This window comes from Lagenorhynchus albirostris, chromosome 5 (assembly GCF_949774975.1).
Source record: "Lagenorhynchus albirostris chromosome 5, mLagAlb1.1, whole genome shotgun sequence".
Lineage (NCBI taxonomy): Eukaryota > Metazoa > Chordata > Mammalia > Artiodactyla > Delphinidae > Lagenorhynchus > Lagenorhynchus albirostris.
In genome coordinates, this window is record NC_083099.1 from 137,082,102 (window position 1) to 137,105,701 (window position 23,600).

The window sequence follows — 23,600 nt, forward strand, 5'->3', positions numbered from 1 at the left end:
GGATTGAGTCTCTGCTCCGATTGAGAGCAGCCAAAAAAACAGGCGACAAGACACACTTAAAAATAACGAGGGGGTGATTGGGACAAGCCTGGCTTTGCTCTCTGATCTCGCCCTGTCCCCTGGGGGCGGGGCTGAGAAAGTCCCCAGACCCACCCAAGGCTCTGTGCTACGCCGAGGCAGTTCCTCACGCTCTCAGCATCTTCCTGAACTGGGCTGTGGGGCTCCCACTGGCTGCAGTAGGAGTACCATCACTGCCCCCACCTCCAGTACTCTAGGTGCGCTGACGCTGACTCACTGCCATTGTCTGCACTGTTGATCTCTGAAAAAGGATCCCCCATCCCCACCCCGCACTGCTCAGAAGGCTGCACCGTTGGTGGTAGTTTCTGGAACATTCTGTGCCACTGCCCATCTTCCGATGGGTGAGGGGCCCAGGTCCTAAGAATCTCTGTCATCCCCTATCATGACACTTGTGTTTGGGAGAACAATCAAAAATTCTCAAGGTTAGGACCTGAGTCTCCGGGGACCTCTGTGGAAAGATCGTCGTTAACTATGGTGCTTTCCTGGAAACGCCCATGCCTGCAAAGCAGGGTCCAGTCCAACAAGGACATGGCCTCTAGGCCTGCGTGCTGTCCTCTGTGGGGTGTGTCTGGAAGTAGGTGGTGTCCGAATGTCGGGGGAGCAGCCCCAAGGTCATGTGGCTCTCTGGAGTGACCCACAGCCTCCCAGAGGTCACTCAGCCACCCAGCCGCACCCAGGGGCGCGAGCCGTGGGGTTAGCACAGGCACCCTGGACCAGGAAGGCCACAGACAGGTTTCTGCCCACGTGAAAGGCCCAGCAGGCTCCGAAGGAAAGGACCTTGCTGGGGGCGAGTCTTCCTCGAGCACAGGGTGCCCCCGAGGCTCCCGTGCTCAGCCTCCGTGGGCACGAGCTGTCGCAGGGACCCTGCTCTGGACGTGGCCACTGGCCTCCTGGCCACCAGTCCCCACAGGCAGCAGGTGAAGGATGGGGCTGGCTCCGGTCTGATTTAAGCCGCCTCCCGTGTGAAGGATGTTCCCCAGGCCAGGAGGGTCCCCCGGTCCACAGTGCACCTTTTCCATACTTCACTCCTGCTCAGGACGCCCCCCTGGCCTTGTTGGGAGACAGCTGGGCGCTGACTGAGAAAAGGCAAACATTTCTGTGTGAGGGTAAGGTGTGGGTTGTGCACAGAGATCAAGGTCCTGTCTCTCCCTGGCAGGTGCGTACCTATAATACACCTTCACCTCTCCGCCTCCCCGAAGTCCTAGAGAAGATTCCTGACCCCTCCCTTCCTTTCCGCGGCAGGTGGAGCTCACGGGCAACAGCATTTATGAGTACATCCATCCTTCCGACCACGATGAGATGACTGCTGTCCTGACAGCCCACCAGCCTCTTCACCATCACCTGCTCCAAGGTATTTCCTCCAGACGAAAAGAAACCAGAATGAACACCGGACGATGCTCTTTGCTGTGACCCTAGGGCTTAGTTTCCCATGATGCCCAGCCAGGTCTCTCCAGCAAACGTGCAGGGTCCACCAAGTGGGGATTTGTTTTTATGCTTCTGTCCTTTAAAGCAACTACTGATACCCTTTCACGTGCCAGAGACTGTGAGAGGTGCACGGTAGGAGACAGAGAAAAGTGGTCCAAGGCTTCCACCCCAAGGTGCTCTTGGTTTAGAATGCCAGCGACACAGGTCTAGACCTGGGCCTCTTAACCAGAGCGTCCGAGGATAAAACTGGGGGGGGGGGGCATGAAATTGCACGGGGAAAATGACATCTTTCTTCCCTCTAGGTGAAATCTAGCACTTCCTTTGCTTGTAGATTGTAGACAGTAAGCCATCTTCCTATCACAAGTACCTGTGGCTTTGCCTACCACAAGATTCACGGATATTTTCATGTCACCTTATGGTTGTTTCAGGTATTTAAACACATCGGTTATGCTCACCACGACTTTGACATTTCAGGAGCTGAGAGTCTGCTACAGGATCTTGTTATTTAATGTGTTAATAAGGTAGCACATTTATAACCACAGCACCGCTTGTTGGAATATTTTGATGTTTTTCAATACAGCTGATCCCCTTTGTAATCTCGTATATTTTATACTCTCAGAAACGTTATTCTGGGTGGGGATCTGCAGGTTTTGTGCCACAGCACGAGTCAGTTAAGAAGCCTTGGTCTAGACGGATGAGGCAGGTCTGTCCTGCTGACCTGGCTCCATTTGGCGACAGGAGTTTTCTCTTGACAGTCTCAACATTTAGCACGTATTAACGTGGTCCCCACTGTTTTAAGCCCCCTGTTAGAACAGTTGTGGCATGGCTGTTTAGTGAGGGTGTGGAACATGTCTTCACACAAATGACTCCTTAATTTACAATTGCCATGTGTGCTAGGAAGACACAGAAGAACTTATTCCAGGGGCCCTGGCCTTGTGACTCCCTCTGATGGCCCAATGAGACCAACCAGTGTGCTGACCAAAGGGTCTCTTGTCTGCTTTGGACTGTGGTATCCCAACTCGGCCAAAATCCCCTAGTGAGACACAATGCCAAAGAAGAAGTGTCAAAAGTGATGAGAATGGGGTAGCCAGCCACAGAAAAAAAAAAAAAAAAAGGGTTCCATTCTTATTGCTTCCTCCTGAGATGGGCCATTCTGAGGCTAGGAGGAGAGAACACATATAGCACACTCAGTTTTAAAACCCCTTGCAGGGCTTCCTTGGTGGTGCTGTGGTTGAGAGTCCGCCTGCCGATGCAGGGGACACGGGTTCGTGCCCTGGTCCAGGAAGATCTCACATGCCGCAAAAAAAAAAAAAAAAAAAAAAACCCTTGCAGATCCAGCTCTGTGGCCCCCATGTTCTAGCCCCAGAAGTAGTCACCATGTGTCTACCAAGGAGGGAGACTGGTATGTTGCTTTCTGAAATGAGATGGGGGCTTAGTTGTAGCTATGGCCTGTGGTGCTTAAGTCCTTGGAAATGGTCCGGCTGCATACATGAACAGGAATACGACTCCGAAGAAATAATTTCCAACAAAATAAGGGCTAGGAGAGCACATGGCTTCCGAATCTAATGCTTTCACTTCGGGGTTGTTTAAAGTCGGACAAAGACAGCTGGAATCTTAGAGAATTCCTCAGAACATTGCGGGTGTGTGTGTGTGTGTGTGTGTGTGTGTGTGTGTGTGTGTGTGTGCTTAATTGAAGTATAGTTGATTCACAACGTTCTATTAATTTCAGGTGTTCAGCAAAGTGATTCGGTTTTATATATATTCTTTGTCAGATTTTTTTCCACTATAGGCTTTTACAAGATACTGAATGTGTTGTTATTGTTTTAAAAAGTTACAGTGTGTTAATTGCACAGGAGTGGGCTTTCTGCCAGTAGCTCCGGTTTCATTTTACCCTTCCACGTCCTAGCCTTTAAAAAAGTGTTTAGAAAATGACAGCAAATGGGAGTATCGGGAGACCCGTCCAGTTTCCTGCAGGGTCCACGTCTAAGGTGGGCCAACAGTACAGGAGGAGAAGGTCTGGGAGACGTGGGGTCTCCCACTGACTCATTTCCACTGCCAACCGAGTGTTCAGGCTCTGAGGTTCACAGCACCTGGTTTTCACCTCATCTGCAGAGTTGGTTTTCTGTGTCTGAACTGGCCTCCTTGTTTTATGGTAATTGTGTGAGAAGTGGGCCCTCCCCAGAACTGGACAGTTAATTACTGGGTGATGGTTTTTACACCTGAGTGTGCTCTTCTGGAAGTGGGGTAGACAGGCCGCCATGTTAGAGGGAAGCCTTCTGCCTCCAGACCCCAGCTGTGCAGAGAAATTGTGGGTAAATATGGCAGCCCCTCCAACTAGGGGAGGGGGGCCTCTGAGGTGATGCCCTTATCTACACTGGGCAGTGCCCTCGGGGAGGGGCGGAAGGCCTTGCTTCCATTCCTAGCGGTAACCTTTCTTTAAAAATTAATTTATTAACCACCACCAAAGAGCTGTTTATTTAGAGTGGAATGACCTCGCTCTCACCCTGGGGCGAGGACAGTCTGCCATCCGTGCCCAGAGAGCTGGTGTCCGCTCACTAAAGCAGAGGGTGTTTCCTTGGGGGACGTTTGCGCTTGCAGTAGTGAGGTCGGAGATTCGTGTGTGCGGCCTGCGACAGGAATGAAGGAAAGGCTTTGGGCCAGAGAAAGGGGCGGAGGGGGTGGGCGTCCATCCAGGGCTGTAACTGAGGGGGAAAGCTTTGATCTGGCCCAGTGGGTCTGCTGGGTCCTTTGCCCCATCCCACGATGCGGGGCAGTCTCGGTGCCCGTGGCCGTGGGCCCACGGCACGAAGGGCCCTGGGGCCGGCTCCCTCTGCCGGGGAAAGGCCTGCACTTCTGGCGCTCAGTCAGTCAGAGGGGGGGCATCAGATGCTTCTGGGCTTCCCAGCAGGCTCGGCACCCGCCCAGGGCTGGCCAAGGCGGTGCTCCTGGCACCAGGCCTCTCTGTGGCCACCATCAGGGGACACGGCAGGTTGAGCAGGGCTGGGCTGCTGCGCACGGATCCTCACCTTGTCCCCACGTTGGCGTTTAGCAAGGTCTTGCTGTGGCCATGTTTCGGGCTACCCCTTTCTGGAGCACGTGGAAGTTGCGCCGGCTCCTGGCCACCGCCTCTCTGGGTGGGGTTCTGGGCGGACTGGGCCAAGGCCTCTGGCTGCCTGATCTGGTCCAGAGGGTTTATTGGGAGTGTTGGGATAAAGTCGGGAAGCATCGTGGGACAGTTTGCCAATCTAACCTCACGCCTGCTTTCAGAGTACGAGATCGAGAGGTCGTTCTTTCTTCGAATGAAGTGTGTCTTGGCGAAAAGAAACGCCGGCCTGACCTGCAGCGGATACAAGGTACCGGGAGCCAAGGGCTTGCAGGCGGGAAGGGGCAGCGGTGGGTCGGTGGGTCTTCGCCGTGCTTTGTGCTTTGCTTCACGTTCAGGAACGTCTGCAGTCAGGAAGGCACCACTGCCTAACGTAGAACTTTCTAGGGACGCTACTCACGGCAAGTGTGAGAGCTGGAATCTTACAGGGATATTCCAGGCAGGCTGGATTTCGTTGTCTGAGGCCAGGAATCAATGGGGCTCAGGGTAGAATTTGACCTTGGCACCTTCAGGTTCTACATTGCACGCAGGGCAGTACTGCTGGAGCAGCCGTGCCTCGACTTCCTCCTGCCTCAGAAGAGAGAGGGTCATCAGCCCACCACTCTGGGGCTAGAGGTGGACGGGAGCCTTTTTGCGGGAGAATTTGCATAAAAGGAGGGAGGGGTGGGGTGAAGAGAGAGGGGAGGGTCCTGTGCCTTTGCCCTTTGTCCTGTCTTTCTGGAATGCCCCTCCCCCCTCCTACCCATCCCAGGGTCCGCCTTCCCTCAGCCTCTCTTCAGCCCTGCTCCTTTGAGCCTCAATGCCAGCTCTTCCCTTTGACCATTACCTCACTCTGTTTCATAGATTGGGAGATACTTTTCTTATTTGCTGTCCCAGACCCTAAACCTCAGAGGTGGAAGCCTCCGGCACCACCCTGCACCCTGTAGATATTCTTCTGGAGACTTGGGTCCTGAGATGTTTCTGACACTTACTAACCATCCAACTGTCTGATCATAAGTAAAACACATCACCTACCTTGTCCTCAGTTTCCTCATCAGTAAAATGGGAGAATAGACTCCAAAGATTCTAAGATCTGTTCCAGCCCTCAAGACTGTGAGTGTATTCAGGAATCCTGAGGAAAGTTTTTGAAAAGAGGATTTAAGATGTTAGCTGTTCATCACTGCTGTTATGATGATCGTGATTCTTTCAAAGATTTTACTGGGCTTCCCTGGTGGTGCAGTGGTTGGGAGTCCACCTGCCTATGCAGGGGACACAGGTTCGTGCCCCGGTCCGGGAAGATCCCACATGCCGCGGAGCGGCTGGGCCCATGAACCATGGCCGCTGAGCCTGCGCGTCCGGAGCCTGTGCTCCGCAACGGGAGAGGCCACAACAGTGAGAGGCCCGCGTACCGCAAAAAAAAAAAAAAAAAAAAAAATTTACTGACTGTAACTGGTGTAAATGCTTCAGTATTGAAGCTTAGGGCTGTACAAATGTTTCCATTTGATATTTGGAACACTATACATTTTCTCCTATATGGTTCTTGGCTATAACAATTAGAAGTGTTTCTATATAGCCACGCTGGATTTTTGTTTATTACAAGTGGATAAAATCTTGAATTATAAATAAAGTAAATAAAATAAAATAAGCATATGTTCAAAATGAGGACTTTTTTTTAAGGGACTTCCCTGGTGGTCCAGTGGTTAGGACTCCACACTCCCACTGGGGCACGGGTTCGATCCCTGGTCGGGGAACTAAGATCCCACATGCCTCACAGCCGGGAAAAAAAAAAAAAAAAAATGAGGACTTTTTTGATTGTACTGAAAGAACTCTTCATTTACTGGAGTGATACAGCTTGTCAAACTATTTAAATGTCAAGTTAGCAACTGCGAAATTCAATCTCATTGGGAGATGAGCTTTGTAGTTACTGAAGTGAACATTATGGAACAAGTGCTCAGCTCCCCAAAATGCCATTGTTGTGCCCTCTAATTGCAATGGCCGTGAGTTAATTACGCATAAATGCATCATACAGCAGAGAGTCTTCACTTGTGGAGTTATTGGGATAGTCAGTTGCATAAGATAACTCTTATATTTTATGACGATGTTGTTTCCTAAGAAAGAAGCATAGTTCATTTCTTCCGAGCAGTGAATCAGATGTCTGTCAGCATGTTCGCTGCACGGCTCAGTAGAGGCTGGGCTGGGGGAATATTCCAACCTGTTCCAGAAAAGAAGCAGGCCCAGAGCCAGGAGCGGTGGATACCAGTCTGACCTCTGGGGCACCACCCGCTGACCCTGCCTGTGCTTTCCCAGGTCATACACTGCAGCGGCTACTTGAAGATCAGGCAGTATATGCTGGACATGTCCCTGTACGACTCATGCTACCAGATCGTGGGGCTGGTGGCCGTGGGCCAGTCACTGCCGCCCAGCGCCATCACTGAGATCAAGCTGCACAGCAACATGTTCATGTTCAGGGCCAGCCTCGACCTGAAGCTGATATTCCTGGATTCCAGGTGAGTTTGGCACCTGCTGCTGCAGAGTTCCGGAAGATTCTGATGGTGGAAACTGGCCCCTGAAAGCTACACTATTAAACCAACATGTAGCAAGCAATAAGCTGTACGAAGAATATGAATTAGAAAGAGATTTAGTGAAAGAATTAGTATCGACCTTAATCGTCCAGGAGTGGCTGGCCTCTCCAGCTTATAGGTACTTGTTTTATTTGTTTATATTTTCATCGTCTCACTGGAGTTTGAACTGGAAATATGTGTTGTGGGCAAAAGTTAGCCTTTTGAAGATCCATGAGGTGAGGATTCTGCCTTGTGTCTCCGTCAAGTTGGTAGGACTTTAAAACAAACAGAAAGTCTCCACTCTGAGCGGTGTGTGTTACTGCGAGGGCTTCCAGCTCCAGCTGGCGGGAAGCCGAGCTCTGCGGTCCCTGCAGGGCTGAGGCAGCGAGCAGAGAGGGGGCCTTCTCTGGGGGGAAGGCTGGACCCACAGGTGCCCGTCGGCAGCTGGGCTGGGAGGGCACCTCCGGCTGACAGGGAGGGCGAGGCTGCAGCGTCCCCAGAACTGTCTCCCACTTGGCGAGGCCCAGCAATTTGAGAATCTCCTCTCAGAGAGAGGAGGGAGGGTGGACGAGGCAGAGGCACTGACCTGTTGTTTCACTGGGCCTGGGGAGGCGTCTGTGCGTCCCCCGAGGCAGGCTGCGGGCCTGCGGAGCCTCCCTGGGCTTCCATTTCCTTTGCCCATTTGGCTACTCACAAGGATGTTAGGAAAGATGAAGCTACGTCGTAGATGGGAAGCATTTGTAAAAGTGAAAAGCCTGATATACCTGCAAGGTGAGTCGTTGTGCCTCTTGGCCTTTAAGATTCCTCAACTGTACAGACAGAAACGAGTGTTCAGAGACCCAACTCCTGACTTTTGGTGTGTGTAGCTGAGCTTTCTGGGAGACAAGTTTTACACACACACACACACACACACACACACACACACACATTTTCCTGTATATCCTGAAGCTAGGATGTATTGATTTTTTTTCACTTTTTAAAAATTGTGGTAAAATATACATGACGTAAAATTGATCCTTTTACCCATTTATGGAATAAAAATAAACTTACCTGGTTACGGATAAGAGGTGAAGACACTAGCCTAGCTCATCGTGAATGCATCTCAGAACCATTCAGAGGTAGAGAAATGACAAGGGTTGGCCTTACAGGGTCATCATCACGCTCCCAGAAACTCCAAGCAGAGAGGAAATACAACCCCTTGGGGGAAAGATGCCGGCAGCTCTTGGGAGGGCCAGACGCTGGCAAGGGCTGTTTTCTTGCAGTAAAGACAGAGGCACCTGCAGGGAGGAGCTGGGAGGCTGGGAGCTGCTCCAGAGCCGGGCGTGGGGTAGGCCTTGCAGCACGCAGGGACAGAGAAGCTCTCTCCAGACTTAGGAGCCACTTCGAAAAGTGGACGGTAAGGGCTTCTTCCCTGGTGGCGCAGTGGTTGAGAGTCCGCCTGCTGATGCAGGGGACGCGGGTTCGTGCCCCGGTCCGGGAAGATCCCACATGCCGCGGAGCGGCTGGGCCCATGCGCCATGGCCGCTGAGCCTGCGCGTCCGGAGCCTGTGCACCGCAGTGGGAGGGGTCGCAGCGGTGAGAGGCCCGCGTACCGCAAAAAAAAAAAAAAAAAAAAAAAAGTGGACTGCAAGAAAATCTGACTGTCCATGTTCATTATTTTAGAAATTTGGGAGGATACGATGGGTTTCTCCCTTGTTTTATCTCCCAGTTTTTCTTTGACCATCCTGGGAAAAGCCTCTGAGGCTTGGTGAATCCTCTAGAAGAGGAAAGAGGGGCGTCTCCCCAGAGGAGAGATTTCAGGTCTCCTCGAGTTGTTTAATCCACACAGCTTTGAAACGTGAGGGGCAAATCTGGGAGCTTTATGGAGGAGGTTATGTGAGTTTAGCTCAGAGGCCAGCTTGCTCCTGAAGGGAGCCTCTGCTTCTGGGTGTAAGGGCCGTACCCCCGAGGTGAGTAGTAAAGCAAGGTGGCCGTCTCGAGGAGGACTTCCTGTCTCTACAGAAGCCCGTGAAGTTCTACTAAGTACCAGGAAGCTTTTAGCAAAGCCTTGAGGTCTTTTCTGAACCCCCGTCGTCTAGGAGGCCCTGAAGAATTCTTCACACTCTGGTCTGCAGTCGGTTGCAACTCGATGGTCTTTGAAAGGCCACTGGGCTGGGGGACAGAACTGGCCCAGTGCCAGAGGGTCAGTAGAAAGGCCTGGCAGGGTGATGTCAACTCCCACATCCAAACCCCAGAAGCCACGGCAAGGGGTTGGCCTGAAGCCCAGCAGCCCCAAAGTCACAGGGGCCAGGGTGGGAGTCCTGGCAGGAGGGCCCAGCTGGTGCCCCCCCGCCAGCATAATCCCAGACAAAACTGAACTCGGCGTAACCTGAAATCTGGTTCATGGGGGTTTTGTGGTATTTCACTTTGAAACTGTAGCTGGTGCTTTTGCTAAGGATGGGTGAACCCGGCGATGTTTGGGGTTTGGCAAATCCCTCTGACAGGTCTTCAGACACTAGAAGGTTGGAAAAAAACAAGAGGGCAGCCTGCCAAACCCTTCCCTTCCCCTTTAATTTTTAAAGCCAGTGTGTACTTTGATGAGAAACTTAATACATGTGTTTCTGATTCATTTACACATTCGGAGCCGTTGTTCTGAAACTTTACGTCCAAAGGGTCTGGGAAGCCTCTTTCATCCCCACACCGTAGAGATGCCTGGTTTTCTTTTGGGGGGAAGCCAGACGTCTCAATTTTCCTGCCACACGGAGTTAGACTCCAGTGGGGCCTGAAGTTCTAGGTGGCCCTTGGACAGGTCCCCCGAGCCCTGAGAGGCTCTGGCCTGTGCAAATTCCCTTTCTACCCACCTCCAGCCCCAGCTCCTTCCTGCCCTGGAGGAACACCATGGAAATGTGTACACCAAATAGTGAGTGATTCCATGGAAATATGAGGCTCACAGAGATTTACGACCCAAAGCCTGTGCAGAGCTCCCCAGAAAGGGGAGTGGGTTAGGGAATGAAAGTGAGGTCAAGTTTCCCCATTTAATTTACAGCTAACATTTCAGATCTGGGCCAGCAGGGCCCCTAGGCCCCATCACCCTCAGTCCCCACTGACTTCTCACCATGGCCTCACCTCCTTTGGAATCCCCTCTTGTCTCCACTTTCATCTGTTCTTGAATGTCTGTCACCAAGATGTTAGGGCCACCTCCTCTGGGGGCGTGGCTCCCAGCACCGTCATCCACGGCCTGGGAATAGGTACCACGGCCGCATGCAATTTTCACTGACGGGTGGAGTGATCCAAATGCTAGCGAGGATGCCGTCTTGGGTGCCGAGAGCCACTCTTCTTCAAAGAACTGAAGTGGGAAATGAATATGCCTGGGGCTTGATGAGAATAAAAAATGGGCAATGGTGAATAAGCACAGGGAGAATGCTTCCATTTCCACAGCGAGCTCGATAAGCCTTACCTTCAGTCACGACAGTTTGGGGTGTCATTATACTATTTTCTGGGGGAAAACAGTCCTCCACCGATAGGAGTCTTAAACGTCTCCTGTTACTCCCTAAATCTCATCTGCAGGAATCACCCAATCATCATAGCATCATCCTGAGACCCACTGTGCCAGGTAACAGTGTCCAGTGTGGATGGAGGGTTACAGGTTCGCACACACAACAGGCAGGATGTGGAACCAACCCAAGTTTTCCTCATCGGGTGAAAGGATGAAAAAAATGCGGTATCTACATGAAACAGAATATTATGCAGCCATAAAAAAGGAATGCCATTCTGGTAGATGCCACAACATGGATGAACCTTGAAAACATGTTAAGTGAAAGAAGCCAGGCACAAAAGGTCAAATATTGCATCCCTCCACTCAGAGGAAATATCTAGAGGAGACAAATTACTAGAGATAGAATGTAGAAGAGAGGTTGCCAGGGACTTGGGGAGGAGGAAGTGGGGGGTTATTGTTTAATGGGTGCAGAGTTTCTGTTCGGGGTGATGAAAATGTTCTGGAAATGGAAGTGGTGATGGTCATACAAGTGAATTGTACACTTTAAAATGGTTAAAATGGTAAATTTTATGTCATGCATATTTTACCAGAATAATTTTTAAAACTTTCACACCGGACTTTCCCCCCCAAAAACCCCAGCGAGTGGGCTCTGTCTCACCTTGGTAGCTCCTCCCAGTATCAGTATCAAGTCCACTCTTAAGCATCCTCTGATAGGCTTCACCTTGAAAAGGCATTGACCGTTTTGAGCCATCCCAAACCTTCCAGCCAGTGGCTTCAGAAGGACATTCCTGCTCATGACGAGTGCTGTGTCGTGCACTGGGCTGGAGCTCATAGACTTTCTTGTAAAAAAAAGATCATTCTCAGTTTCCAAAATCAACACTCTCTCCACCCACCCCCAAGCCTTTTAGCACTTGATTAGTTGGAAAAACCAATGTTAGTTTAAATGAAACGCAATCTGCAGGGCATTGTAATTCACGGAGCCACTGCCCTCCCTCAGGGTGACCGAGCTGACTGGGTACGAGCCGCAGGACCTGATTGAGAAGACCCTGTACCATCACGTGCACGGCTGCGACGTCTTCCACCTGCGATATGCGCACCACCTCTGTGAGTACTGTGCTCACCCTGGCCAGGAGCCCTGGCAGTCTGGGAGGGAGCGCCGAGGACAGAGTGGGGGCAGCGTCCCTTGTTTGATGCCATAACTACCCATCGTGTACCCACAAATCTTAAACATCAAGCCTGTCTCCAGGTAGCCCTAGCTTTCAGCACAGGCACTCACTGTCACTTTTCAACTGTCCAGTGAAACCCTGGCAGGTGTGGGATGATGTGGAAGTTGCTGGATTCTATTCAATAGATTATGGATTTGGAACCTAAATTTCTCTGTGATGTCTGGATAGCAGTTGTGGATAACGACAACAGCAGTAGAAGAACTGATACTTACAGGGCCCTTACTAATGTCCGGCACTTGTTTGTTTAAGTGATTAAATCCATTACCAACCAAGTGAGGGAGGTTCTCATGTTCACGATTCTCCCTTTGCTGTTGAGGATGCCGAGGTTCAGAGAGGTTAAGCCACTTGCCTATGGTCACACAGCAAGGAGGTGACATAGCTGGGAGCTGAATCCAGTGAATTCGGCCTCCAACCGCTGTCCATCATTGGTTGGGAAGCTCAGGGAGACCACAGGTTTCTAGGATGGGAGAAGTCCACGTAGAAAGAGAAAACCAACAGTATTCCATTTGTCAACAGAGGAAGTTTGGGGAACATCTGGATGGGAGGGTGGAGGCGCTCGTCACTGAAATGGTGAAAGAAGTAACACTTTTCTTGTAGAACCAAATCGAGGCAGCAAATAACTGGGATGCAGTAGAATAGCTCATCTTCCCGCCGCCCAGCCCCACCATGCTAATGGCCGGTCCAGGGGTGCTTGTTAACGGGGTACGGGGGGCTGGGGGAGCCAGATCTTCTGCAATGTGGCCCGGGTGGCACGTCCTCCTTCTTGCTGTGTGTTGACTAAGAGGCATCAGAGGACAAGATGCTGGTGTTGATTGCAGCTGGGCGACGGGTCCCAGGGCTGCTGGCTCCTCGGCCGCGCCATCTGCCTGGCCGTTTGGTGACAACTGGGACTCAGTTAGCCCGGCAGTTACTAGGGTATCGCTCTCCTCGCGAGTCACTAAGGGCAGAAACCTGTGACAACCAGGAGGTTGGCTGGGCAGACGCCATCAGCTTTTTTCTGCTCCTTGTAATTCACAACAGCATGGAAAAGCCCCCGTGCATGCAAATACGTGGAGTTGTGAGCAGCTTTTTATGTCTTTTTTTAAAAAAGTGGCCAAATCACGATCTCATGTAAACATCCCTGACCTCCTCGAAGCCCAGCTTGGTAGGAAGCAGCTGCCTATTGTTTACAAGGGCTCCGTAGGGCAGGTCGCTGATACGGGAGCTAGAAGTCTTCCTTGTGTAAACAGGGTAGGAAGTGTCAATTACAGAATTAGGTCTTCGGGAGACCTGAAAGGCAGGGCGAGCGGTAGAGGGGAGCCGCTGGGAACGTGTGCTCTGGAGTAAGGGGGGTGGAAGAGGCACCTGCTGGAGGCTGTGCACCACTGAACAGTCTAGAGGAAAGGACAGGCAGTGGGTGGGGGGGGGCACGGGCAGGGGAGCAAATGGGAGGGTTCACAGCTCCACACCTCCCTGCCACTGTCAGGGTGTCTGAGGAAAAGCCCCAGCCCTGGGGGTCCCAGCCCCGTCCCCTGAAGCAGGAGCACGGTGAGCCTCTCTCTCCAGCACAGGAGTTGAAAGCAAACCCTTGAATTACACGAAGGGAGAGTTATTTTTCAAAGCAGGGCTGAACTGTGGGAAAATAGCCTGTAAGCGCAGAGAAAGGAAGCTCACGGAACTAGTCTTTGTTTCAAATACCACTTTTCATCTCTCGCATTGCATGGCTAACAGAGGAGCACAGGGGTTTTCAGGGGGAACAAATTCAACTTGTGTTTTGGAAATGTAATGAAGCCCATGGTGGTGGCCAGTGGGAGGCTGCCGTGTCTCTGACATGGACCAGATGCTTTTCGCTTAGGAACCAGAGGGGCGCTGGGCCAGGTGGGCCAGGTGAGGCTGGGAGGAGGAGAGGCCTGTCTGTGGGTGGGACAGGCCATTGGGTGCTCAGGCCTTCAGTGGTCCTGACCACACGATGGGTCTTCAACTTGTCCACCAGGGGCCCCCGTCTTCCTGAGCTCATCCGACTTCCTAAACCTACGGGGGGGGGGGGGGTTTATTCGAGAGGTCTCCTGTGATTTACGCGATGAATTCGCCTCACTTCATTCGGAATTGGGGATTTCCAGACTTTGCGATTATCGCGAGGTTCCTGAGAGGGAAGGCGCACACGGGCTTCCAAGGGACACGCAGAAAAGGCGGAGGGTTTACACGCCAGAGGGAGCACGGCTTTGCCAGATGAGCTAGAATTGGTGAATCAAAGAAAACAGAAAATAGCAGTCTAGGCAATGCTTGCTACTGTGCTGTGACTCTGACCTTCACTGTGGCCGAGAAACCACCGCGGGGGCAGCAGGTGCAGAGCACAGGGCAGCGAGGCCGGGGGACGGCGGCCGTGGCCTCGGATCCCACCCGTCTCCCCTCCACCAGCTTCCCTGCCCCGCCCCATGTCCACGAAAGCCGAGTGACAGCTGGAAACAGCTGGGGCCTCTAGCCACGCGTCGGGTGGGAGTGGGTCTCCTGGAGCTCAGCCTCGGCTCCAGCCTTGGAACCGTCTCCAGACGTCCCTCGGGGCAGCCGACACGCTTCCCAGAACGTTACTTGACCTCCAGAGCTGGACGAGGAAAGGGAAGACAGTCCGCAACCAGGGCAGGTGTTTGGAGGCGGGTCTTCAGGGCGTGCCGTTCGGGAGACTTTGAAATCTCTCTGTCCGGTGGTCCCTGCGGCCTCGCTCTCCTTCCCGGGCTTCCCGTTCCTGCCTCTCCCCGCCCAGGGCTGCTTGGCATCTGTTTAATTTCCTTGAAACACAGGAGCTGAGTCTGAGGTTCAAGGGCAGTAGTTTATTTGGACAGTGGCTGGAGCAGGGGCAGCGAATGGGAAGAGGTGCGGAAGGGAGGGAGCCATCGAAGGGGCGTGTCCGGCGGCTGCTGTCATAGGCCACCGGCCCCCAATCCGCCGGGGACCCTAGCAGGCCAGGCAGGACACCTGCCTCAGCTGTGGCACTGAGGAGAGAGGGAGTGGGGGTATTTATACACTCCAGGCATTGGCTGAGGCTGCTCTGGGGGTGTTGTACCCCTTATCGGCCAGGGGCTCAGCCAAAGAGCAGCCTCGGGGGGAAGTGGGGCCTCAGGGTGGAGATGGGGCCTCAGGGTAGAGGTGGGGCCTCAGGGTGGGGGTGGGGCCTCAGGGTGGATGTGGGGCCTCAGGGTGGATGTGGGGCCTCAGGGTGGAGATGGGGCCTCAGGGTGGAGGTGGGGCCTCAGGGTGGAGGTGGGGCCTCAGGGTAGAGGTGGGGCCTCAGGGTGGAGATGGGGCCTCAGGGTGGAGGTGGGGCCTCAGGGTGGAGATGGGGACTCAGGGTGGATGTGGGGCCTCAGGGTGGAGGTGGGGACTCAGGGTGGAGGTGGGGCCTCTGGAAGTTTTTGGGGCGTCCGTGGTGGGGGGAGGGGTGTGAGGCGGCCAGTCCCGAGTGAAGGTCCACCTCTTCACTGCGTGTCCTCAGCTTCGTCCCCTCCCTGGCTCCGTGAGGCACCGTCCCTCCACAGGCTGCCCCTCGCCTGTCCTTGCGCACGTGGCTGTCCCCTCTCTGGGGGCCTGTTGCTCCCACTGTACAGGGCCCCTGCTGGATGGCCGGAGTGTCGTCCACACTGAAGCTCCCGCCCCGTGAGGGCTGAGGCGAACCCCGCACCCCGTCCGGTTCTGTTTCCAGCCCCGGCTTGGTGCCCAGGCGGGGCCGGCCTCTTGCTTCCGGGCAGTGCTTTCCCTCATGCTGCCCGCGTGCTGTGCGGTCTGCCAGTCAGCGCAGGCTGCGGACGAAACGCTACAGACCGGGCTTAAGGTCAAGAAGTCGGCAGGGCTGGTTTCTTTGCTCTCCTTGCCGTGTAGACGCCCGGCCTGTGTCCTCACGTGCTCTCCCTTCCGTGTGTGTCTGGGTCGCATCCTCCTCTTCTTCTAAGGACACAGTCGTACTGGGTCAGGGCCCACCCACGTGGCTTCATTTCACCTGATCACCTCTTTGAAGGCCCCGTCTCCAGACGCAGCCGTGTCCTGAGGTCCTGGGGTTGGGATGTGAACATGTGAATTTGAGGAGAGGACATAATTCAGCCTCGCCTGAGTGGTGGGCACGGTCCCATCCCCACAGCTTAGCTGGACCTCCCGGCTTGGGGAGGGCAGGTGAGGGGACCGAGAAGGTGGGACGCGTCCCTTCACAAGGTGACTTTTCAGTCCTGTCGCCGGCTGCTCTGGTGGCTCAGGGGCCCGGCCGAGCCTCCCGCCCTGCAGGCTCCCCTCGGGCCCCCACAGTGGCCCCTGGCGACTGGACCTCGAGTCCTTCAATCCGACCACAGCCGGAGCTGGCCTGGGGGCTGCCCCCGGGGCCTGGGCACCCACGCGGCTTTGACTGCTTCCCCTCCATGTACCACAGCCTAAGGTGGCCACAGTGACCCACCCGCTGGGCCCCTCAGGCCTCCAAGGCCCCCAGGGAGCCTCCGGGTCCTGTGAAACGTACAGACCGACTGTCTTGGCAATTGATCACGTACCTCGGCTCAGGAAGAAAACGAACAGTTGCCGACACCCACGACCCCAGGAAGCTCGCTGTCCGGTTTGCCCGGGCCACGCTTTCTCCACACCGGTGTCCGAAACCCAGGAGCCAGGCGAAGGGCTCTGCTAGAGGCCTTATTGGACGTAACAAGTGGTGGTTCTGCAGGACCGTGGTCAGCCATATGGTTTCCACACATTCTTCAAAACATTATCTTAACCGGCAGCAGGCGTCCACGAGGTCCGAAGAAAGCTCAGCCCCGCAAGACAGGGAATCAACGCCTTCCAGAAAGTCAGCCGCGTGAACAGGAGCGGGGCTGGCTCTTGTGGTCTGGGGGAGCACAGGCTTCCAGGGGCCAGCTAGATGGGGGCTGGGATGGCCCCGGCACCTCAGCCTCGGGTCAGTGTGGTCCTGGGCATTCCCAGCTGAGCTCTCCAAGTGAGTCTGTGCCAGGGCTTTCCCCAGAACCTTCTGTAAGGAGATCCTCTAGGGGATCCTCTAGGGAATGTCTTGGACCCTCCCAGCTCGTTCCCGGCTCACTGCCTCCTGGTAGCTGAGGGGAGGCCCTAGCAGCCCTGTCCCGTGGCCTTGGGAAGGTCCTCCCAGCAGGGGCCTGCCTCCCTGCCTCCCTGCTCCCTTTGCAAAGCATTTGGGAGACTCTTGTATATGGGGGGCTTGACCTGCAGGTCCTCAGGGTGGGCAGGGGGCAGCCTGGTGCACAGGCGGGGCGGGGATCAATATCTGTAAACTTGAAGATGTGTCAGGGACACCAGGCAGGATTCTTGTGGACAACAGTGTTTTAGAAGAACCATGATGTCTGCATGGCTGTTCATCCGAAGTAGTTATGAATTTCACCTAGTTCTCTAGGTAGGACCCTGTCCAGAGTGGGCCAAGCCCAAATGCCAAAGAGAACACAGGCTGTGTCCAACTATGAAAACATTTCAATGTCACAGAAAGGCTTTGGAGCCTGAATATGTGGCCCACATATTTCAAGCAATAACTGTTATAACAAAATTATAGGATGGCTGGTGTAGACCCATGGAAGACGCACTTTAAATGACGTACAGGGGCCACAAACTCAAATGTTTATGGGGCCGGACATGTAACATGAATGTATGAGTGGGTGCAGATGGGGCAATAGGGAGTGGTGGAGCTTGTGGCTAACTGGAGAACACATGACCCAGCCAAAGGCATTCTGGGTAACAGCAACACTATGCCACCAACAAAGCACATCTGTGGACACATGCAGTCCATGGGATGTCAGCTTGCAACCACTCTGTAGCACAACTGTGGAACAGGGACAAAGGTCTTCAAATAGAAAATACAGTTGAAAGAAGTTTCCAATCTACCGTGAGGAGTTTTGATTGACATCACAGGGAGGCTGGCTTCTGCCACTGGCCTCTCTTGCCTCTGGACTGGAAATGGATGATGGAGTTTAATTCATATGCAGATCCTTTCTAGATGCTCTCCTCTAAAAGAGTCTGCAGGTAGAAGCAGCTTTGTCTTCCTGACGAAGGTGCAGGGAGCCTGTGCATTAACGGGGAGCCATGAGCAACGAAACGGGAAATAATCGATAATAGAAAGCACAGTGCGATCTACACGCTGTCCTGCTCCCTGGGAGCAGTTTGGACATTTATAGGTGTGGCTTGATGGGTCTGGCTGAACCCATCTTCTGTGGTCAGTGTCACTTTACAGATGTTGCTCAGTGCAGCCCCCTGGAAGTTCTTCCCCCCCACACCGGGCTTTCCAGGTCTCAGTGACCAAACTCCCTCCAGCCCCAGGTGTAGAGCAGGGGCATGGGGGGGGTCAAGGACACCGAGACCCGCTCCCCAAAGGACCACGTGGCTTGTCTCCAGTCTCGCTGACTGTGCTCTCCCTGAGGCTCTGCTGGCAGAGACGAGAGCCAGGAAGAGCACGGGGACTGCACTTACATCTTCCCCACAGGGGTGGTTAGTTTCCTGTGGCGGCCGTAACCAAATACCACAAGCTGAGTGGCGTGAAACAGCAGCAGTGTACTGTCTCACAGTCCCGGAGGTCAGCGTGTCGGCAGGGTCATGCTTCCTACGGAGCTTCTGGGAGACGAGCCTTCCCGATTCCTCCAGCTTCTGGTGACTGCCAGTGGTCCTTGGCTTGTGGCCACAAACCCCGGTCTCTGCCTCCATCTCCTTCTGTGTGTCTGTGTCTCCTCCTTTTCTGTCTCTTATAGGGACACTTGTTATGAGAATGATAGCACCTTGAGATCCTTAATTACATCTACAAAGACCGTTTTCCCAAATATGGTCACATTTGCATGTTCTAGGGGTTAGAATCTAGAACATGTCTTTTGGGGGGACACCATTCAACCCACAACAGGCATTTTTGGTGTCCTTTTCAGCTCTTAAAATTCAAAACAGAAATGGATATTATGCTTGAGGCCAAAGTTTACTTTCCTTCCAGAGGCCAGCTCGTTGACGTGGCTATGCCTCCAGGAAAGCTTCTGGAACCAGGAGGAATTCTGGAAGAACCAGGAAGGCCATCCATTTTTAGGATAGTGTATTTGTGGAAGTAGACGTTCCATTCCAGAGTGGCCTCGGTAAACTGTGACCACTGGCTCTCATCTGGATGTCAGAGATGCTGCATCCCAGAGGAAGGTGCAAGGGCAGGGCCTCTGCCTGCAGGAGCTGACAGCTTAGGGGACATCTCCTCCCTGCCCCCATGCACCGCTAACTACCGTAAGCAGGGCCTTGCTTCTTAGCACTCTGGCCTGGGATCCTTCAGACAGATTATTAAATTCAACAGATGGGATGAGGAGCTAGAGCAAACCGAAGGATGTTGTGACTAAGTGTCTAGGATTTCACCTTGAATTGATATGCTCATTATTGCCATGGGTCACAGAGAAGCAAAAAGAAAAACCAAAAAATTTTAAAAAAACTACATCGGGCTTCCCTAGTGGCGCAGTGGTTGAGAGTCCGCCTGCCGATACAGGGGACATGGGTTTGTGTCCCGGTCTGGGAAGATCCCACATGCCACGGAGTGGCTGCGCCCATGAGCCATGGCCGCTGGGCCTGCGCATCCGGAACCTGTGCTCTGCAACGGGAGAGGCCGTAACAGTGAGAGGCCCGCGTACCGCAAAACAAACAAACAAACAAAAAACTACATCTATGTTTGTTTGGTCTCTGTATCTAAAGCTTCATCGTAGAAGACTCAGGGAGGGTCAGCGCTAATAAAATCTCTGCAAATCCTGCCATTCGAATCCTCATATAAAATATTTGGGATAACTATTCCAATAGTCATTGCATTCAGCTTAAGATGACTATGGAGAGATTTTAGGAATATTGTAAGAAATAAGGGGAAGTATAAGAAAAAGGAAAAGTATAATGTCATAGTCCCAGGGGCCTTACAAACACTGCAAGGAATAGAGGTCCTTGAGATCAAAGCCAAAGAGATTAACAGGTGTTTCTGTTGAAGAAAGAATGACATCTCGGGAAAGCCACAGATGGGAACCTCAGTTTGATCATGTTGCCTCTCTTTGCGGGGCCATAAGCAAATTGGTTAACCGAGTCTCCCCTAAACATTGGCCCACACCCACCCCCATAAGTAGCTACACAGAAACTTCGAGAGGCCGCTGCCCCCTCCTCACACAATGGCCCCTGAGAAATGGGAGTCAGAGGACGTGGCTTGGGCCCCAGCCATGTCCTCGAGCTCTGTTTTCCTAGTGATGCCCGCCTGCCACGGGTGTGTGCAGGGGAGTAAATGAGGCAGTGTATGCGAAAATGGGCTGGAAATAGGAACCTTGTATTTCGTTGTTAAAAAAGCAGTCCTCACAAGGAAAAGAAGCACTGTAGAGGCGCTTTCCTACCAGCATGGGCTACACTCTTCAGCATGACCTTACTTCTGCCAGCTGAGTCCAGGGACATGCCGATGGTAAGCCTGGGAAGAAAACAGCGGGTCCTGCGCTGTTCCAGAGCCCGGCCTCGGCGTCTGGGCTGGACGGTGGTTACACGTTTGACCCTGGCTTCATCCCTAGGGGGTGTGGGGCCTCATAGACGTTGTATTTCCACTTCCCACCCCCAGACAGACTGCTTACCCATGTGAAAATTAACTAAAATTTCATTCTGATTATAAAACGAATACCCCCTCCTTGTTGGATATTCAGAAAATCAAGAAAAGAAAATGAAAACTACCTGTAATTTCATCAGTCTGATAAACGAGAGCTAGTATGTCGAGTCCTTCGCGCACGTCTGCCACTGTTCTAAATCTTCACACGAACGCTCTAACCCTCACAGCAACCGATGGTGTAGGGACTGTGATTATCTTCCTGTTATAGTCGGGGAAACCGAGGCACAGGGAGTTAGCAACTTGTCCAAGATCACATAGTTAGTTGGGCGTGTATATGTGTGTGTGTGTGTGTGTGTGTGTGCACGTGCACGCGCACACTTTTTCATATTAGGATTACGTGTTATGCAGTTGAGTCTTGTCTTTCCTTCATTTAACGTTGTGTCGTATGTATTCCCCGTCATATTACAAATTCTTATCAGTCATCGTGTTAGTGACTGCTTGGTATCCCATCACTTATATACCCTCTTCCCTATTATTAGACAGGTAAGTCTCTCCTTCCTTTTCTCCTGAATTAGAAGCAGGACTTCAGGGAATCTCTTTGCCCTTGAGTCTTTCTTTGCATTGCTCATAATTCCCACAGGAGTAACTCCTAGATATGAGATCGGTGTGTCAATGGGTATGAGCTGTGGATCCAGAAGGACCTCACCAATTCACCTTCCTCCCCACGGCGCGCCCCCTGCCCTCCCGAAGGCCCTGAGGGGAATCAGTGCAGTTTAGGTGCCCCTGGAGGCTTTGGAAGTGGGCTGCCCAGAGGTCCAGAGTTTGTAGCCCTGCATAGAAGAAGGGCCTGCAGGCCCAGCTTTCAGAAATTACACAGCCAGGTAGAGGTCTCTCCTACGTGAGCATCATAGGAAACTCGTGAGCCCAGGGAGAACTAGGGTTAATGGGAAGAAGTATAAATGGCAATAGAGTAACAAACAGTTTCACTGTGAGTACACACATGTTCTGGGGAACAGCAAAAATGAGCAACAATGTGACACTCCGTTGAATGCACTTAACTTACTATTGGGTTTAAATAACTACATCACACACACACACCCTTCCTTCCACCTATTATGAGTTTGGGGGATTATAACGTAATTATGGCATTTTGGAAACTAAAAAACAAAACCAATATTATCACTCTGCCAGGTGCCAATGTTGTCTGGGGACTAATTGCTTCTCCCAGTGAAAGCAGTGACAATTAAATTCGAGTTCTTCACAGGAGAGGGGAGAAGTTGCTCCGTGGAGCCCGTGAAATCGTAGGCAAAAATCTTGCGTGTGTGCCCGTGCGTGTGAGCACGCACACGCACCTGTGCATCTTCCTGTGGAGAAATCCCACTCCCTTAGTCAAGTTCTCAAAGGTGTCCTTGACCCCAGAAAGGTCCAGAACCTGGGCTGTAGGTCAGCCGCGGGGGCAGCCTCCTCCAAGGCGGGTGAAGGGCCGCCTAATCATTCCCCAGGACTCATGTCACCTTGTGCTTGCAGTGCTGGTGAAGGGCCAGGTCACCACCAAGTACTACCGGTTGCTGTCCAAGCTTGGCGGCTGGGTGTGGGTGCAGAGCTGCGCCACCGTCGTGCACAACAGCCGCTCGTCCCGGCCCCACTGCATCGTGAGTGTCAATTATGTCCTCACGTAAGTCAGACGCATTTGTTTCTCTCCTTGCTCTCTCCTTCTCCCCCGGCCCTCATCAGATCGCTCCCAGAAGCACCATTTCTCTCTCCCTCTGTCTTTCTGGAACTGTTCATTTGTCTCCTGTTTTGTTTTACTGAACAATCTGGTTGTCTGGGAAGGGCTGAAGGATTCCTGTATCAGCACTGAGGGCCGGGTGTGCCCCGAGGCTGAGGATGGGATCGGACGGCCCCGGGTGAGGGGGGTGAGTGGGCAGAGGGCGGGCGGGCGATGCCCCCCATCTTGAACAGGGTGGAAAGGGGGTGCATATCCCGGACCAGGAATACAAATTTATACTCTTTGGGGCCACAGACGTTTAGGTCGTCCTGCTGCTTCTGCCATTTGAGACAGGGGCTATCTCCCATTTTTTCCTTGTCTTCCTACGTAGCCTGTTGTAAATGATAGTGAATATTTAGCGCCTTTAAAACTCCAGAACGTTAAGTTCAGTCGCAGTTAAGACCAGTAGAAGCAACAGGACCTAAGTCTACCTGGGACCATATGTTCCTCTCCGCCCAACGTGGCTATTACGTGTTAAATCACTTTGCACCCAGCCCCACCCTGAACAGGGTCCTCTCTAATGCAGTGAGGTTTTAGGCTCTCCGTGCTTTCACAGAGTGAGTGCCAGGTTCCTGGGGGTTTGGGGCGGGGTGAGAGGTAGGTGGTGTTTTTTTTTAGGGCTAGAGTGATTTTAGCAAAACTGTACGGGAGAAAGCATTTTAGTCCCTTAATGATTCTACCTGAGCAAACAGGCCCACGTGGGCTAGAGCTAGGGCTCTGGGCAACTTCCCCTCCTGAGAATCTGACGGTGCCGAGTTGGCTCTTTAGGGCAGGAATGGGCCCCTGGTGTGGAAGTGGACAAGGCTGGAAGCCAGGCTCCTGGACCGCCAAGGGTCGCCACTCACACCTCCCTGGTGCTAAACAGGGAAGCAGCTGGGCCACAGACACTTACACTGATCAGTAGCATTTCTGTCCTTTCCTTTGTGCCCTGACACCCTGCCTAGTGGCGAATGGTGTCCGCAGGAAACGTGCGTGGGGCTCACGCGGTGGGAGAGAGCCATGCTGCGCTCCCTCTCTTCCTGCCGAAGAACACTGACATCACTCGGCATCTCCCGGGGGCTCTGAGCTCGAGGCTGTGGGGTGGCTTTTATAACGAGGGTGGGCCGTCCCTCGAACCCCAGCCCCATCCACTTAGTGGAAACGACACAGTGGAGCTTCTCGAATGAACTCGCCCTGGGGACAGTCCCGGAGCCCACCCTTCCTCACAGCCCGTGGACATGACCTGTCCCCCTCTTTTGTTCCTCAGGGACATCGAATACAAGGAACTGCAGTTGTCCCTGGACCAGGTGTCCACGTCCAAGTCCCAGGACTCCTGGAGGACCGCCTTGTCTACCTCACAAGAAACTAGGAAATTAGCTAAACCCAAAAACATGAAGATGAAGACAAAGCTGAGAACAAACCCTTACCCCCCACAGGTAACACACACCACCTGCAGGGGCTCGG

The 23,600-nt window shown here is 53.1% G+C and overlaps 1 protein-coding gene across 2 annotated transcripts in view; it reads left to right on the forward strand.

Annotated features, from left to right (window-relative positions):
• Positions 1-23,600, forward strand: part of SIM2 (SIM bHLH transcription factor 2) — a 47,027-nt gene that overhangs the window by 17,884 nt on the left and 5,543 nt on the right. For both annotated transcript variants that reach the window (XM_060149454.1, XM_060149455.1), the window contains exons 4-9: positions 1,321-1,429; positions 4,771-4,856; positions 6,893-7,092; positions 11,619-11,725; positions 21,917-22,064; positions 23,404-23,572. In XM_060149454.1, the coding sequence (XP_060005437.1) occupies positions 1,321-1,429; positions 4,771-4,856; positions 6,893-7,092; positions 11,619-11,725; positions 21,917-22,064; positions 23,404-23,572 (819 nt within the window). The remainder of the gene's footprint in view (positions 1-1,320; positions 1,430-4,770; positions 4,857-6,892; positions 7,093-11,618; positions 11,726-21,916; positions 22,065-23,403; positions 23,573-23,600) is intronic.